Source organism: Oppia nitens, unplaced genomic scaffold (genome assembly GCF_028296485.1).
Source record: "Oppia nitens isolate AA-2021 unplaced genomic scaffold, nextdenovo-longstitch-racon4-pilon3 scaffold16_pilon_pilon_pilon, whole genome shotgun sequence".
Classification (NCBI taxonomy): domain Eukaryota; kingdom Metazoa; phylum Arthropoda; class Arachnida; order Sarcoptiformes; family Oppiidae; genus Oppia; species Oppia nitens.
Genome location: NW_026533195.1, coordinates 112,501 through 131,234, shown reverse-complemented (window position 1 = coordinate 131,234; position 18,734 = coordinate 112,501). Strand labels below are relative to the sequence as shown.

The 18,734-nt window shown below is 22.6% G+C and overlaps 3 protein-coding genes and 1 non-coding gene across 4 annotated transcripts in view; all 4 read right to left on the bottom strand.

Moving 5' to 3' along the window:
* Positions 1-3,582: 3,582 nt before the first annotated feature.
* Positions 3,583-3,654, bottom strand: Trnam-cau (transfer RNA methionine (anticodon CAU)). The gene has a single exon. It is a non-coding gene; the product is annotated as a tRNA-Met (tRNA).
* Positions 3,655-5,515: 1,861 nt separating this feature from the next.
* On the bottom strand, positions 5,516-6,614 carry LOC128965172 (probable serine/threonine-protein kinase DDB_G0267514). Its single transcript, XM_054311825.1, has 2 exons — positions 6,574-6,614; positions 5,516-5,835 (listed from the first exon to the last, which is right to left on the bottom strand). Exons 1-2 carry the CDS (start codon positions 6,584-6,586, stop codon positions 5,516-5,518), a joined length of 333 nt encoding a protein of 110 aa, XP_054167800.1. The 5' UTR covers positions 6,587-6,614.
* Positions 6,615-9,847: 3,233 nt separating this feature from the next.
* LOC128965015 (kelch-like protein 20) lies at positions 9,848-11,707 on the bottom strand. The gene is made up of 8 exons (XM_054311666.1): positions 11,534-11,707; positions 11,371-11,459; positions 11,228-11,283; positions 10,863-11,097; positions 10,658-10,776; positions 10,193-10,270; positions 9,979-10,076; positions 9,848-9,899 (listed from the first exon to the last, which is right to left on the bottom strand). Exons 1-8 carry the CDS (start codon positions 11,612-11,614, stop codon positions 9,882-9,884), a joined length of 774 nt encoding a protein of 257 aa, XP_054167641.1. The 5' UTR covers positions 11,615-11,707; the 3' UTR covers positions 9,848-9,881.
* A 694-nt stretch (positions 11,708-12,401) lies between these two features.
* LOC128965171 (uncharacterized) overlaps positions 12,402-18,734 on the bottom strand; it is a 7,651-nt gene continuing 1,318 nt past the window's right edge. Inside the window, exons 2-11 of the mRNA XM_054311824.1 lie at positions 17,339-17,512; positions 15,846-16,588; positions 15,436-15,769; positions 14,966-15,041; positions 14,506-14,888; positions 14,097-14,430; positions 13,262-13,553; positions 12,936-13,179; positions 12,527-12,841; positions 12,402-12,421 (exon numbers count right to left, since the gene is read on the bottom strand). Coding sequence (XP_054167799.1) covers positions 12,402-12,421; positions 12,527-12,841; positions 12,936-13,179; positions 13,262-13,553; positions 14,097-14,430; positions 14,506-14,888; positions 14,966-15,041; positions 15,436-15,769; positions 15,846-16,588; positions 17,339-17,512 — 2,915 coding nt within the window. The remainder of the gene's footprint in view (positions 12,422-12,526; positions 12,842-12,935; positions 13,180-13,261; positions 13,554-14,096; positions 14,431-14,505; positions 14,889-14,965; positions 15,042-15,435; positions 15,770-15,845; positions 16,589-17,338; positions 17,513-18,734) is intronic.

Sequence of the window (18,734 nt, the reverse complement as noted above, 5' to 3'; positions counted from 1 at the left end):
TAAAAAAAAGTAATAGTAAACAAATTGTGTAAATTTCATTAAAAATTTGAAATATTTATAGCTTATCTGTTATATATATATATATATTAAAAAAATTTTATTTTCAAAAATGATTCAGGTGATTTCGGAAAATTTTACACTTAAATAATTATAATAAATTTCAAAACTAAAAACAATTATTTTCCAATTATTTTTTTCAACAACATTATAGCATTTTTAAAAAAAATAATAATATTGATTGATTATCAAGCAATAAAAAAATAATTGTTTTATATTTTTTGTATTACTAATATGTTTTTCCACATTTTTTTTAATTATATGGGAATTTCCTCTCAATTTTATTTTATCATAAATGATTATTTAACGATCAATAAATGTTTGCAAAAAAATTATATTATATATATAAGTAATGCAAATAATAAAAAATTTAAAAAAATAATTAATTAAATAATAATTATAATAATAAAATTGTTCTAGCATAAATAATAATAAATGCCCAACAATAATAATAATAAGACACGACACATAAAATAACTATTTATTATAACTTTATTTTTTTTGTTTTTATAATAATTTACAATAAAACTAATGTCAAAAAAAACTAGTTTGTATTGCATAGATAATACTATACATATAATAATAATAAATTTTAAATAATAATATAAAATAGTTAGCTATCATATACTGTACGATAATATTTATAGTCTATTGTTATAAAAAAAATTACCATGAACAATCTTATCATCATCATAAATTGAAATAAGATTAAATAATTTATTATAACATTTGTAATGTTTTTTTTAACAATTAATAGTAATATTAATATCAATTAAAAAAATTACTAATAATAATAATAACAAAACTATAGTAAAGTTTTATTTTATAATTATTTTTTTGTTGTATTATTCTATATAATTGAATAGTAATTATTATCTAATATATATACAGTATTTATATAGTTTTATAAAAAAAAATTAATTATTAATTTAGTTAATAATAATAATAATAATAATGAATTATTTGAAACTATTTTCGGTAACATATATGGTGTCCATAATAATAATATTGTTGACATTAATGTCTAGTCCACTGTCGACGATACTGGTGGCCAGTCAACCTACCGGTGCCTCAACCCGGCGCCCACCCCGTCACTATGATGTTGTCCGACCATATATCAGGACAGTTAGCAACCATAACAACAACAACAACAACAACAACAACAATCATACCGTTACCGATTTTGGTGAGACCACCAGTAGTGGTCAAGTAGGACAACAACAATCAACAATATAACAATATAAAACAAGTTTCAAAAAATACTAAACTATTTTTTTTTAAATTTAATTCTAGATTTATTGATATATTATTTTTTTAAATAAAAAAATCTAATAATTTTATGTAATCTATAATTTAGTTTTTTTTTTGGTTAATTGTTTGATTAAATTAATTTAGTAATTAATTAGTACTAATACAGTAAAAAAATGCTTTATTTTTTAATATTATTTTTTTATTAATTAACTTTATCAATCATTAATTTTATTAATGATTCATGAAATTTAATCATTGATTCATAAATATATTAATTTATAATTAAGTTACACAATTATATATTATTAATAAATATATTTGATTTAAAATTTTAATATAAATAATATGAATAATCAAATAAATTAAATTATTATATTATATAATAATTTTTAAAAAAAATTACAGTATTATTGTTCAATAATTTATTTATTTTTTGTTACAACTATTTTGCAAATATTTTTAACAATTACTAACTATAAGTATATATATACTTTATTATTCATACTATTATTATTATTATTATTATTATTATTACACTAATACTTTAAAAATATGTAATTTTTAACATGTATAATAAAATTGCTTCAAGGTATTTAAGTGAAAAAACAAAAAATAAATAAATTGTTTGACAACTAAGTGTGCAATTATTTTTTTTAAAAAATAAATCATTATTACTACAAATATTAATATACAGTATATTTTTTATATACAATTTATTATAGTATGAATGAAAAAATAAAAACTAAAAGTCAATCATTAAAATAAAGTCAATCATAAAAAAAACATACAGTAGTTATGATTTCCATTATGGAAATAACTAACTAATAATAATTATATACTTTAGTATATATATATACTGTATATATAATAAGTAAATGACAGTAAAATCCTATTTCCATTACATTTACTTGTATTATACAAAAGTGATGATTGACAGGAAAGTTATTTTAGTAGTTGTTTTAGTTTTTTTTTGTTTTGTTTGTTTGTATTTTTGATTTTTCATTATTTTTGAGTCAAATAATTTCTAGTGAAAGTTAATATACTATTTAATAAAAAAAATTATACCCAGAATACTATAGTACAGTATATATATACAGTATATAAACTTCAACAACAATTTTATTATTAGTAAAAATATATATTATTATTGTTGTTATGTTTGAATGATTACTGCAAAAAAAGTTTAGTGTCTTTTTAATTAACAATTATTTTTTGTTTGTTTGAAAAAATTATTTTCAATTACTTTTCTCTCTCTCTCTCTCTCTCTAAAAAAATAATATCAGTTTGTATTCAATGTGTGATTTAATTAGTCATAAATAGTTTCAAATTTCTATTTAAAAATATATATATACTAATAATAATAAATCTATTAAAATAAATTCAATAATAATAATAATAATATTTTTTGAATTTTAATAATGAAAAACTTTAATAATATAGTGATTAGTTTGTTGTCGACAATTATAATGGTTACCATAATTGTGATTACATTACACTTATCAATGGTTGACTGTCAATGGCGGACACGGCGTCCGATACGACACTATAACCCGGAGTTTCCGACCGTCCGACGATTGACACCCAGACCACCATTACATCAGTTGACAACAACACCGCCTACTGATGATAGGCCATCAAAAAAGTTACGATCGAAAGGACAGTCGGATGATTATAATAGGAGGACTAGAGGACAGTCGGATAACTATTATAATAGGAGACGACAACAATCGCAACGAATTTATTATAATGATTATGAATATTAAAAAACAAAATATATATTTTTTACTGTATTAATCATTAAATTAATAATTATTTAAATATATATATATCTCTCATATCATATACAGTATATATATAGTTTATATTTTTTTTAAAAATATTTTATTTAAATTAATATTTTATATTTATTAGTAATTATTATCATTTTGCTAAAAAACATAATTAGTTTTTATTATTGTATATGTAAATCATTTAAAATATAATTATCATAATTTTTTTAATACTACTGTATTATTATTATTATTATTACTGTATTATAAAAAAATAAACTATTGATTGACATATATATTATCAATACATATAATATAAGTATCCTAATAATAATAATATAAAAATAAATACAATTAAAATATAAACTCAATTTATTAAACTATATATATAAATATAATTTTTTTTTTTAAATTAGTTAAGTTTCTAATAATTTTTTTGTAATAAATTAAAATTTATTATAAAAAAAATTTTTAATAGTTCAAAAATTAGACAAAAAATTTAATGTAGCAGAGCGTGGTTTCGATCCACGGACCTCTGGGTTATGGGCCCAGCACGCTTCCACTGCGCCACTCTGCTAGCTATAAATACCAGGAGCTTAATTGTCCTAGACAATAATTATGTTCAAATTCATCATGGCTGAAAATATACATATACTAGTAATACATAAATTACGTCAATAAATAAAAAATTTAATATACAATATATAATTTAATTACTTTAAATTTTAGTAATTTAAAGATATTATATTATAATTTAATTTTTTTTTTTATAAATAAAATGATATTTTTATTCATTTATTTTTGTTGTTTAAAATATTTAGTTTGCCAATTATGTTTTATCTTGTTTATTTTTCTAAAATAAAAAAAATCAACAAAGTAATTTTAAATACACAAAAAATTCAAATATTTTTTTAGTTTTATTTATTTTAGTTTTTTTTAAATTATTATTTCTAACACAAAATGATTTTTACAAATTATATTTATTTTTTTTTGTTTTAAAGAATTTGTTCAAAAAAATAGTTTTCTATTTAATTATTATTTTTTACAAATTAAGCGTTTTTTAAATATTTATAATAAAATAAATACATTTATACAGTATTTTTGTGTTGTAATTAAAAATATTATCTCTCTTTCTTTCTCTCTCTCTCTCTCTCTCTCTATATATATATATATATATATAATGATTATTAAATTTTAAATTTATTAATGTTTACAAAAATTATTATTTTTCATATTATCTTTAAAAAAAAAATTGTCACAAAATAAATAAATAATATTTTTATACTTGTATTTAAAAAAATATATTTATAATAAATATATTATATGTATTTTTAAAAAAATTACATATTTTTCCTGGATGATGACAAAAATATTATATATATATATATTTATATTATTTTGTTGCACAATTAAAATGTCGTAGATTAAAAAACTAATAATAAAACTATATCTATTCATCAAAAAATATTATTATTATTATTATTACACTCTATGTATTACACAAAAATATTATTATTATTATTACCCAACCTTAATTACAAATATATATTTTTTTGTCAATAAAAAAATAAACCCGTATAAGTTTTCAATAAGTTACTATTATATATATATATAAATATATTATTAAGTTGTATATTTAAAAAATAATGTGACATTATTATTATTAATGTTTATAAAAAAAATATAATTATAATTTATGTTGTTTATGTGCAATTATGTATTATTTTTATAAATAAAATAAAATATGTAATTTTTTTAGCATAATACAATATATACTGTATATATATATATAGATATATTGTATATGTATATAAATATTATAGTATTGTATATTAATGTTTTTTTTAATTAAAAAGTTTTTAAAAACATTAATATATTATTATTATTATTAATAACATTTGAGATTTGACAACATTGTTAACTATAGTTTAAATAAATGTATTGATTTGTGTGTGTATGTATGTATGTATTTTAACATAAATGTATCATGGTAATTATTATTATTATTATTATTATTAAAAAATAATTCAATCAATAAATATATATACAGATAGACACAAAACTAATKAATTATGAAACAATAAACATTAATAATAATAATAATGTGTAATAAATAAATAAAATAAATAAATTATAATAATAATTATTTATAAATAAATAACTTAATTAAYTATTTTTTAAAAAATGTGCCCAGGTGAACATTTGAAATAATGTTGTTTTTTACACAAAAAAATTTCTATACACACATATTAGTTAGATAATAATAATAATAATAATAATAAATTACAACATTATAATAATAATTGAAATGCATTTATATTATATAAATTAATTGTTTTTAAAATAAATAATTAAAATCAACTAAAAATTAATAAATTAATGATAATGATTGATTGATTCATTGATTGATATAATGATTATTATTATTAATTAATTAATTATTTATGATATTTTGATGATGGTGATTTATAGTACCTATCGTTACTATTATTATTATTATTATTATTATTATTATTCATATTCATATAGCGTTCAAATTTGTTTGACGGGAAGTCTATGCGCGGCAATACTTGTCCACYACTACCGCCACCGCTGCCGCCGCGACTCCCGGAGCTACCACTGCCGACACCGCCKCCGCCGCTGCCCGTAGTGTCCATCGATGCCGACCCGGAATTGCCGTAAATTTTCGGTGAATTACTACTACTATTACTACTACTACTAATCGATAGTTTGTTGAAATGCAAACAATTTATATCATCTAAAAAAATAAAAAATAATWATTATAATTATTATAATATTTTTTTTTAWAAAAAATAAAAATAAAAATATTTAGATACGATATAAAAATTATAAGTTATAATATTTTATTATTATTATTTAAATATTTATATAATAAAATAGATAAATAGATAGATACTTATAATTAAATATATAATAAAAAAACAATAAATATCGATAAAATAATTTTATAAATATTATATTATTATAATTATTATTATCTTATATGAATAAATATATGTWTAAATATAAAAATAAAACAAAATTAAATAATTACTGTTTAAAGTCGACATTATAATTGAAATTTTTATTTAAAAAAACTAGTATTTAATTATCAATAATATATTAGTTTAYTAAAAATATGAACTTGCAATATATAAATATTTATAAAATTTAAAATATTTTTATTTTACTAGTATTAACAACAATATATAATATTTTTTTAACTAAATAATAATCATTAATTAATTGCATTACAGTGTTAATAAGTGTATTAAAACTAAAATCAAAAAATAAAATAAAATATTTTATCATAATCATACATTTTTCTTAATTAATTAATTTTTTTTATATACAACTAGCAATGATTATTAACAATGATAATACATTATAATAATTTATATATATATATATAAATAGAAATATAATATAATATATAATGAATATAAAAATTAATTTTATTTAATAAGAAATTATATTTTTTATCGATTTTGCTTACATTTGGCCTTCATTTCAGTCTATATTTAATTGAAATTATTATTATTATTATTATTACAAAATTTTTTTATAGTAATAATAAGAAATTAATTTACACAAAAAAAACGTCAAAATTTAATTACTTATTAATTATACGAATTATAGATAAAAATAAATAATTTAATTTAATTAATTAAATATTATTATTAACTAAACAAAAAATAAATATATCACAGAATATATATATATATATATATATTTTTCGACAATACAATAGCACTGATTGTTGTTTTAATTAAATATTTTTAATAATTATTATATATATATATATATATATTAAACTTCAATACAATCAATTGAATTGTATATATATATATATATATATATATATATATATATATATATATATATATTATATATATATATTAATTATTATTAATCACTAAACTGTTAGTTAGATTTTAACATTGAATTAATAAATTTTTTTAAATAAATAAAATTTCTTATAGTATTTGCGACAAAAAAATATATTTATATATATTATTATTATTAATATTATTACTATTACTATCGATATTCATAATGTATTTTTTTTAAGCGCATTCGCATATATATATATATACAGTATATATATATATATAGATATTATATTAACGTATATATTATACTATCGTATATAACACTGTATTAATAACACATACATAAAAAAATTCATTTATAAATTCAGTGGTTTTTATTTTATAGTTAGTTATATACTGTTTGTTTGTATATACAGTATAACTAGTATTTCAATATCTTTTTATTTTGAAATATACTGTATATATACAGTATTTAGCTGTCATTTCTATTATTATTATTATTATTCAAGTGTGTGTGTGTGTGTAGAGTAGTATCAGTGGTGATGATGTTGAGGACAGGGAGACACATACAGTACACTACATTACATACAGACACCACACCAAACAAAACTCCTATCGACGGCATAAGACAACTGTGTGTGTAATGACTAGTTAAATGAAGGCCATTCATCATAACCTTGAATGGTTGTGCTGACTGTTCACAACCAATCACAGACACTAAGCGATGCCTACTGTGTGTGTGTGTGTGTGTGTGTGTGTGTGTGTGTGCAGAGAGAGAACACCATAGACTCGAACATACCGGTGCTGATTGTATGATATATACACACTCATACACATACACACACACACACACAGAATCTATTGTATAGMAGTWATATATACTGTATATAAGTTATATATATATATATATAGGTACAGTACTGTGCAATCTCAATATAACTATTATATATAGCAAGTTCTGCTTTATTTTTTTTATATATATATACGCATATTACTGTACAGTACACACTGTTATAGACACACACACAYACATACATAGAMACACACACACACATACATACATATATACACACATACATACATATATACACACATACATACATATACACATAGACACACATACACACACATACATACACACATACATACATACATACATACATACAAATACACACACACATATATATACACACATACATACATATATACACATACATACACACACACACATACACACACATACATACACACATACACACATACACACACATACACACAGACACACATACACACACACACAYACACACACACACACACACACACACTGCCTCTCACATCACAGAATATATGGTACACTAGACTATATGTTTATATTACATATATTTATTATTAATAGTTACGGTTGCTTAGCATACATAGTATAGTAATATATATAGTGTATTTTGTGTGTATGTGTATAACATTGTGTGTGTGTGTGCCGTATGTTTATGTTTAAAAATATACACTATTATAATTATACTATATATATATATATATATTGTATCTACAAACCTTGATGAGATTTCAAATTGAAATAAAATATGTAACAAAAATTATATATACAGTATATGTTTTACCTGGAGATTACCTTGAAAGATCAAATTGATATTATATTACAATTATTATTATTATTATTAGTTTTGTTTGTTTGTTTGTTAAGATGATTGCTTATCTAGTTTTTTAAAAAAAAATTATATACAATGTATAAAATATATTAATCTGAATTATTATTATTTTTAAAAAAATAATGATAATAATTGATATCATGTGAATAGTATGTAATGTTTTGTATTTAAAACCATATATATATATATATAAAGTAGTATTTTATTAGTAATAATTTTTTTATCGATACGATTATTATAAAAATCTATTTATTTATTTTTTGTGTGTACTTTGTAAGTGTAATCTACTTATATGTCGAAAAAATATTTAAAGATTATATTTATAGTAATATTATATTGATATATATATATATATATATATATTACACAATAGTTAAAGTCCAATAAGTTATATATTATACAAAATTATGTTTCTAATACATTTCAATTTGAAAATAATAATAAAATTTAATTATGATTTATTTAAAAAAAAATGTATCAACTATCAATATTTTGTGATTTTTTTGTGTAAATTATTTTATAAAAATTAATTAAACAAAACAAATTTTTTTTAACAATAAATTAGTATTTTTATTGTTTATGTAGTATCTAATCATAATTTAAGATCTATAAGTCAAATATATATATAAATTTAAAAATAAATTAAAGTTAGTATATAATTTTTTTACTTGAAAATAAATTTTAGTAGCTGATTTACCTTGAATAGATCTAGATTTTTGATGGATTTTTATATATATATATATAATTATTTATTTATTTATTTATTTCAATACTAAACATTGTACAGTGTGTGTGTGTGTGTGTGTGTGTGTGTGTGTGTGTGTGTGTGTGTGTGTGTGTGTGTGTGTGTGTGTGTGTGTGTGTGTGTGTGTGTGTGTGTGTGTGTAATCCTTGAATAAAAATAAAATTTTTATATTTAATACAAACAAATGCACACAAAAAATCAATATTTGCATACATAGTACAGTATATAGTATACACATATAATTTATATACCGTATATATATATATATATATATATATAATATTGTACAATACAGTAATACAAGTACAGTATTGTACAATATATTAAAATAAATTTGTATTATTTATATATAAATATATATATATATATAATTCAGGATAAAAATGTTTTTAATAATTAGTAAAATTATTATTTAAACAAATATTTATTGAATTATAATTGAATAATTTTTTATGTTGAATAAAATCATAATTAATAGTTACTAAATTAATTACTAAATTTAGTATAAAAATAATAATACTAATAAATATTGTTGATATATTTTTATAATAATAATTATGTATTATGTTATAACTGCAGCCTAAAATTAAAAAATTTAATTAATAAATTAATAAATTTTTTAAAACTAATCATTTAATTTTTTTTTTAAAAATTAATACCCCATATGAATCCAATTTATAAGGCAATGTTATATTAGTATAATGCCATTGATTTTGATTTTCATCATATATTTCAACAGTGTTGGTGATGCCATCGCCTAAAAATAATAAATAATATTAGTAGAAAATTATTTTGTTATTAAAAAAATTATAATTAAATTAATTATTATAAATTTTTATATGTATTTTTTAATAATAATAATTAAAATAATACTTGTATCGCCTCCCAATGCATATAATTTATTTTGAAAAACAATTAATTTAAAATTCAATCGTTTAATATTCATTGATGCTAAAAAWWTTTTAAAAAAATTATTAATTAGTAAAATTATTTGTAAAAAAAAATTTTGATTTATAAATTTATATCAAAATATAATTTATAAATTCATATCWAAATATAATTTATAAATTCATATTAAAATATAATTTATAAATTCATATCAAAATATAATTTATAAATTCATATCAAAATATAATTTATAAATTCATATMAAAATATAATTTATTTATAAATTCAWATCAAAATATTTATTTATAAATTTATATCAAAATATAATTTATAAATTCATATCAAAATATAATTTATAAATTCATATAAAAATATTTATTTATAAATTCATATAAAAATATTTATATATAAATTCAAATCAAAATATTTATTTAAAAAAAAATTAATAACCAATTGGTGTCCATTGGTTAGCCCTGGGATCATATGTTTCGCATGTTTTACCATTACTATTACCCGCACCGCCACAAACATATATATTGCCTAAAAATGATGCTGCACCAAATTGATATCTAATTGATGATAATTTAATTTTTAACTTTTTTAATATCTAATAAAATTAAAATTTAAAAAAAAATTAAAATAATAATTAATCTACCTTGTTGAATGCATATTAGTCAAATTAGTAGCTGACCATCGCTTAGCTAGTATATCATATTTTTCCATTGAATTCATGTATCCACCATCAATACGACTACCCCCACCAATAGCGTATAGATAGCCACAGTGAGCTACCAGTGCCAGACCACGCCGACACTCAATCATTGATGTCGTAAACAGCCATTTATTTGCTGAATAATATTCACATTGATTTAAAATAGATCCTGAATTAGCTAAAAAATATTTATAATATATTAATAATTATATAACAATATATATACATAAATATATTTAAATTTAGTTAAATTATTTAAAATTTTATTTTTTTTTGTTAACAAAATTTTTAAAATTATTTAGATTTACCCTGATGTCCACCGCATACATAAATACTATCATTAATAACGGCTACACCAAAATTACTATTAAATTAAGCCAAAAAAAAATAATTAATAATTTTTTATTAATAAAATAAAATAAAATTAATTAATTTAATTATTTATTTATACCCGCGTTTTAAATTCATAGATACGGACATTGGTTTCCATTTATTTGTTTGCGTATCGTATGTTTCGACACTATTCATACCATCCCTACCCTTAATAATCAAAAAATAATTTTAATTTTTTTATATTTTTAATTTTATTTTCTAATTGAAAAAAATATCCATACATTCCAACCGCCCATTGCATACAATTGATGATTATTAGTACCGTATGAAACCAAACCAAACCATTGCCGTTCAATAGACATATCGGCTATCGGTTGCCAAATACCCGGGTTGAATCGGGTATTATATTTATAACACGTGGACAACACGCGCGCTGTTGTTGTCGTATCATTTTGACCGCCGCATAGATAAATATAACTATCCTTTAACTAAATTTTTTTTAAAAATTAAAAATCATATGATATTATAAATATTTTTTTTTAAAATACCTGTATATTAGGTGTAGTTATATTTAATGCAAAAATACTATTAAAATTATATATTAGAATTGATTGAATCAAAATTACATTTAAAAATATTATAATCATTATATTTTTCTCAAATAATTTTGTTTATTTTCAACAATTTTTTTTATATTATTATAATAAAACACTAAATTTGTTTAACTGTATAAATATTTATTATCATTATTGTTAAGTCACTTGTAATTATATTCAATACTTTATATTATCACTATTTTTTTATTTAATAATATTTAAGTACTGTATAATAATAATAATAATTTAATAGTACAAAGTTTAAGTACTTAAGTAACGAAATATAATGAAATATTATTTATTAATAATAAATTAATTTTTATCAAACATAACATATAACTGTATAATAAAGTTTTTGTAATTTTAAAAAAAAATCTATAGTAATAGTAGTATTATATAATTAAATTATAAATAAAATTAGTCACAAAAAACACACTATTAATTATTTATTTTTTTAAATTTATAAATAATAATATATATTATTTAGTTATTTTATTTTCAAATTTAATCAATTAATTAATATATTTATTAAACAAAAAATTAATTTTTTAAATTACATTTTAATAAGATTAGCTGAAATTCGTTGACTATTATTATTATTATTATTGTAATTATTATTATGACTACTATTACTATTATTATTACTACTATTACTACTATATATATTGAAACCATTGCCACCACCGCCGCCGCCGACACTCATCGACGATCCGATACTTGTTTCGCCAAAACTGATAACACTGTCCCTGAGATTGGACTGACCATAGCTGATGAATGTCGACGATCGGCGTGTTGGCCGACGACGACGGATACAACAATCCAAACAATTCAACCATCGATTAGACAGACCGTAGCGCCGATAGATTAGAAATACCGAAGCAATTACCGCTGCCAGTAGTAATAATACTATAAATATGGTCATCGGTACGGCTATACTGGCACCAGTAGTATATTGATCGGCAATAGTTTTGAATTGTTGAAAATATTTGTCGTCTATTAATATTAATTTTTTTTAATAGTTAGTAATTAGTTAATAATTAGTAATTAGTTAATAATTTAGTTAAGTTAGTAATTAGGGTATTATTACCGGCACAGATAGGTTCGGCTACACTCCATTTACCCGATTTCGTACAGATGGCCGTTCGCGGACCGATCATTATATGCCGGCCCTGTTCAAGGTTTTCCAAACGGCACCTGAACTCGACTATAGTTCCCAAAACGGCCCGATCCTGGCCATCGATAACCAGCGTATTGAAATAGTTGCGCTCCAGTGTACCGTAGGCGGAATCAATTGGACACAACTCGTATAAAACACATTTAGGAAAGTCATCCTATGATAGGTATTATTGTGTGGAAAGGTATGGTTAGCTCAGAAAAAATATGATTTCCCCAAAACTATTTAGTGATACTTACTATCCAATTGCCCGAATGACTACACCGTACAAACTCGTTGCCCACCAGTTTGTAGCCATCGTGACACTGATAGCGAACATAATTGGCCTCCAGATTCAGATAGACGTCCGAATTGGGTACGACTTCAGGTGTTCCGCATTTATCGGAAGCCTCGAACAGCATTAGTCCGCAAAAAGCGACAGTAGTTTCGTTAGTCATATTAAAACTACGGTGAAAGGCCTGGGGATTGATGTGAATGTTGATTAAGTTAGTTGTCTGACGATAGCCATAGTAGTGTTGTCTATGGTTTTCCCTATAAAATTATTATATAAAAAAATAAGGAAAGGTATCATTTTGTTATGACATTAGAAAGACAGAGAGACAGAGAGACAGAGAGACAGAGAGACAGAGAGACAGAGAGACAGAGAGACAGAGAGACAGAGAGACAGAGAGACAGAGAGACAGAGAGACAGAGAGACAGAGAGACAGAGAGACAGAGAGACAGAGAGACAGAGAGACAGAGAGACAGAGAGACAGAGAGACAGAGAGACAGAGAGACAGAGAGACAGAGAGACAGAGAGACAGAGAGACAGAGAGACAGAGAGACAGAGAGACAGAGAGACAGAGAGACAGAGAGACAGAGAGACAGAGAGACAGAGAGACAGAGAGACAGAGAGACAGAGAGACAGAGAGACAGAGAGACAGAGAGACAGAGAGACAGAGAGACAGAGAGACAGAGAGACAGAGAGACAGAGAGACAGAGAGACAGAGAGACAGAGAGACAGAGAGACAGAGAGACAGAGAGTATGGCTTAACTGTAAACTAGTATATAATGTATTTTTTAAAAAAAAATTACTTTTTATTTCCACTGTTTTGCTGCTCATCCATACACCTGAACGATACCTGAGTGAGACCCGAGTTCATACCGGTTTCAATCACTTTGGTCACATCGCACTCAATTTTACCGCTACCATAACCGTTAGTCACAATGTCGGCTTTCACAGGCACGGGTTCACCGGCCAATTTCGATGCCCGGTCCACATGAAACATATCTTCGTCCAGATTATGAAATATATTTGCAGTACCAAAACGTACAGCAAAATAGGACATCTTAACCGACCGGGACAGGTAGATTGTCCAGGTAAACTGTTTGTCGGCTACCAGATCCAATTGGACACAATCGGTATTTTCTAGATAATAGTTGTTTTTTTAAAGGGTACAGTAGTTTATTATTATTATAATTATATATATATATATATATATACCGTGTTGTATATAATTCCAGTATCGATGGTTAACCGTAGTGTTTATCGGCGGATACGACTGTCGGGCCGTACCTGTATTTTCCTGTACCGATATAACACGTGTAATATCGGTACCGCCAACCGGCGTAAAACATCGGCCCAGCCGGCCCGTCCACCTACCATCTATACAGATACGATGTTCAAAATCGCTGGCCATATAGTCGAACCGTGATTCGCACCCATAGGTAATAACTGTACCATTCGGATAACTGGGTTTGATATCGATATCGCCTTTCAACTGAGCTATATATACGTTAATCAGATCCGGATCGTAGTTGAATATACGCGAGTATCGGGGAATGGCCGGTATACCACAATCGTTTGGCGGGTGCTGATGACGTGCACTAAATGACAAGTGTATGTTAATGATAGCACCGTTAGATATTTTTTAGTTGTTGGCTATGTAAACTACTATACATACAAATCGGGTAGTTTTGATTTTTGTGTCAAAACAAACTCATTTAATTCGGCCAAATATAATGTAAAATCATTTTCATCTATTAATATATTAAAATATAAATTATAGTATTAAAAAATTATCTAGCTAATTTTTTTATAAAAATAATATAGCTATTTTTATAAAAATAATATAGCTAATTTTTTTATAAAAATAATCTAGCTAATTTTACTTAAAAAAATAATCTAGCAAATTTTTTTTATAAAAATAATCTAGCTAATTTTATTTTAAAAAATAATCTAGTTAATTTTATTTAAAAAAATAATCTAGCTAATTTTTTTTATATAAAAATAATCTAGCTAATTTTTTTATAAAAATAATATAGCTAATTTTTTATAAAAATAATCTAGCTAATTTTATTTTAAAAAATAATCTAGCTAATTTTTTATAAAAATAATCTAGCTAATTTTTTAAAATTTGATAACCTAACTAACCTAGACAAACTGGATCCTCGCCACTCCATGTGCCATTAGGCATACAAAATTGTACAGAATCGCCAAACAATGTCATACGGGGGGTGCCAGCGGCAGCACCGGTAGTATTATGAGCTGCTGGTGCTATCGGTTTATCATCGCACGAATAGATAGCCTGACTATCGGTTATTCCGACAACCGTATCGCCATCAATACCGCTACTGTACAGCTTATTATAGTGGACAGTAAGCGATAGATCCTGGATTACTTTATTGGGCATTATTGGACAGGTATTGTTTGGTACACAACCGGGAAACTGGTCCACCCATTTGTGATTGTTTCCGCAAATTACACTCTAGTTTTCGCAACAAAAAATAAGTTTTCAATCAATGGTTAGTATCTATGGGTACCAGTATGTAGACTATACTAACTTCGCTACCGACCAAATAAAAGCCGTCATCGCATTTAAAAGTGTAGCCAATAGGCGAATATAACATACCGGAGCCACTACTGTCGTAGACCGGTTCGTATGTCGAATACAGCGGTATGTCTGGTTGGCCGCACATCCCATGATTGTAGGTATGCCTGTAGGACATAGTTTCGCGTACATGTAGTTCACATACAGTTATCTGGTTTACAGCGAAATCGATGGTTATATTTTTAGCATCACCTCCTCCTCCTCCACCATCAGTGTGTTCAATATCGTCCTGTTTTACGCTCGGGTCGCCCACCAGTTCACAGATATAGGTATATCTGTAGAGTTTCTCATAGATGTCTACCTGTTCGACACGTTCGGCCAGACACTGTCTATAGGGGCCAACATATACCCCGGAGATTACCGATCCGTTTTGACGGACATCTATCGTGGAACTCATACCGTCGGTGTTGACCACTACTATTACTTGATATATCTGCTCGATTGGCCACTTGAACACTACAAGCCATTGAAGTTTCTGTACCCGTTGTGACTTGATTTGTGTGTGCAGACACTCTCCCGCACTATCGTGATTCCCGTAGTAGGTCATCAACTGATACTTATCATAGTCTTTCCAATAGTTAGTACTACCACCACTACTATAGTACAGCTGCTGGGATGTATAGGTCCCAGTAATCGTATGATTGGTTATGTCGACCGCTACGATCGTTTCCAGCCAACGGCGCGGTAATTCCCGAACTAATAATAATATTTAAATTTATAAAAAAAAATATTATTAGTATTAATAGATATAACTTATAATATACTGTATAATAATATTTTTATTTATTTAATTTTTTGTTGCACTCATATAATCCTAATAACATATGATAATAATAATACCAAAAACTTAATTGATCTAGCAATTTTTTTTAATTATTACTATTATTATTAAATAGTATTTTAAGTTTTATTTAATTATTTTCAAACAAAACAAACCACCAAAAAAATCTACTATAATTTACTTAACAATAATACTAATTTTTTTTATAACAAATTATGTATAATTATTTTAATTAAATTTTAAATTTAATAATTAATAATTATAATTAATAGATTCAATAGTTAAAATAAGATTAGCAAAAAATAATAGCTGGGGTGAAATAAGTTATTTATATAAAAAAACTAAATTATATATTTTATAATTTAAAATTATTATTTATTTATTATTATTATAATTAATATTTATAATTTTAATTTTTCATAATAACTTATTTTTACCCAGCTATAATTTTATTTATTGATGTTATTTTAATTCCTATTATAAATTTATTAATTATTAATTAATACTAATTAATATTATATAATATATAACTATATATAAGTTAATATAATTATACTAATTTATATAGCTAAGTTATAAAATATAACTAACTAATTAATATTAATTACTAATTATCTATTAATAACTAATTATTAGGTATATATATATATATATATATACTGTACCGCAATGTGGTATATCCCCTGACCATCGACTTTTCATACACTTTCGGCTACCGTTACCAATCAGATACTGATCCTTGTATTCGCAATAGTASTSAACCTCCTCGCCCTCCGTATAGACACTACGCAATGGTCTAACCGTTGCGTGCATTGGCARGGCTGGGAAACCGCAATCACCTAAAATTACCACGATCAAATAACTATAGCTAATTAATAATATTTTCAATATTATCAATAATAAATCTCTACTGGTCATTTTTTATATATATATAGTTAATAATAATAATAATAATAAGTGTATTATTATTATTAATAATATTTTTTTTTAAGTATAAACTTATAATATTATTATTGACTAAATAATGTTTTATAAAAATAAATTATTTTATTAATAGTATTATTATTATTATTATTATTACTAATATCATCTGTAAAAACTAATTTTGTGTCTAAATTTTTTGTTATGTGTGTGTAAATTGTTTACACAGATTTGTTTTTTCAACAAATAGTTTTAATTTTGTTTTATTTATTTATTTTTTTGCTGCAAAAATAATTATCATACAATTATTTTCAATGTAACAAAAATTTTCATATATATATATATAGAAAATAAATATATATTAATTATACTGTATATACTGTATATATTAATCATAAATTATGATTCAAATAATATATATTCAAAAAATAATAATAATAAATTTAAATTATTGATAACAAACTAATAGATAGATAGATAAAAATTGATTTTTTTGWGATAAACAATAGCAAATAAATAAATTGAATTATTTTAAAATTGAATTATTTATTTTTTTGATAGATAAATTAGATCTAATTTTAGATTAGATTATTAGGGGGGGAGGGAGGGGTAAAGTTATTTATTAATTTATTCTAAAATTTTTTATATTAATATTTAGTTTAAATTATTAATTTATTAAATATATATTTAGTTTAAATTATTGATAAATTTTCGAAATTTTCATCATTTTTTTTTAATTATAATTAATATAAAATAACTTAAATTTTTTTTTTTTTWAATATATTTAAAGAATTTTATTTGATATCACTTTTTTTTATCTTAATATAACAAAAAACTTACAATTGTTTACAACAAATAAAAAATATTTTTTGTTTTGTTTATCGCTTTTTTTGTTTGTTTTGTTTTGTTTAAACTTACAAAATGAGAGAACAAACTATTATTTCTTTTTTAAAAAAAAAAAATTAATAAATTACAGTAAAATTTAAGCCAAAAATAATATATTTTTGCTAAAAAAAATTATATACTGATAATTATAATTAGATTTTTGTTTTAAAAATATAAATACATTTTTGATAATAACCAAAAAAAAGACAAAAAAAAAAGTAAATAATATTTTTTTGTATTTTTTCTCAAACAAAA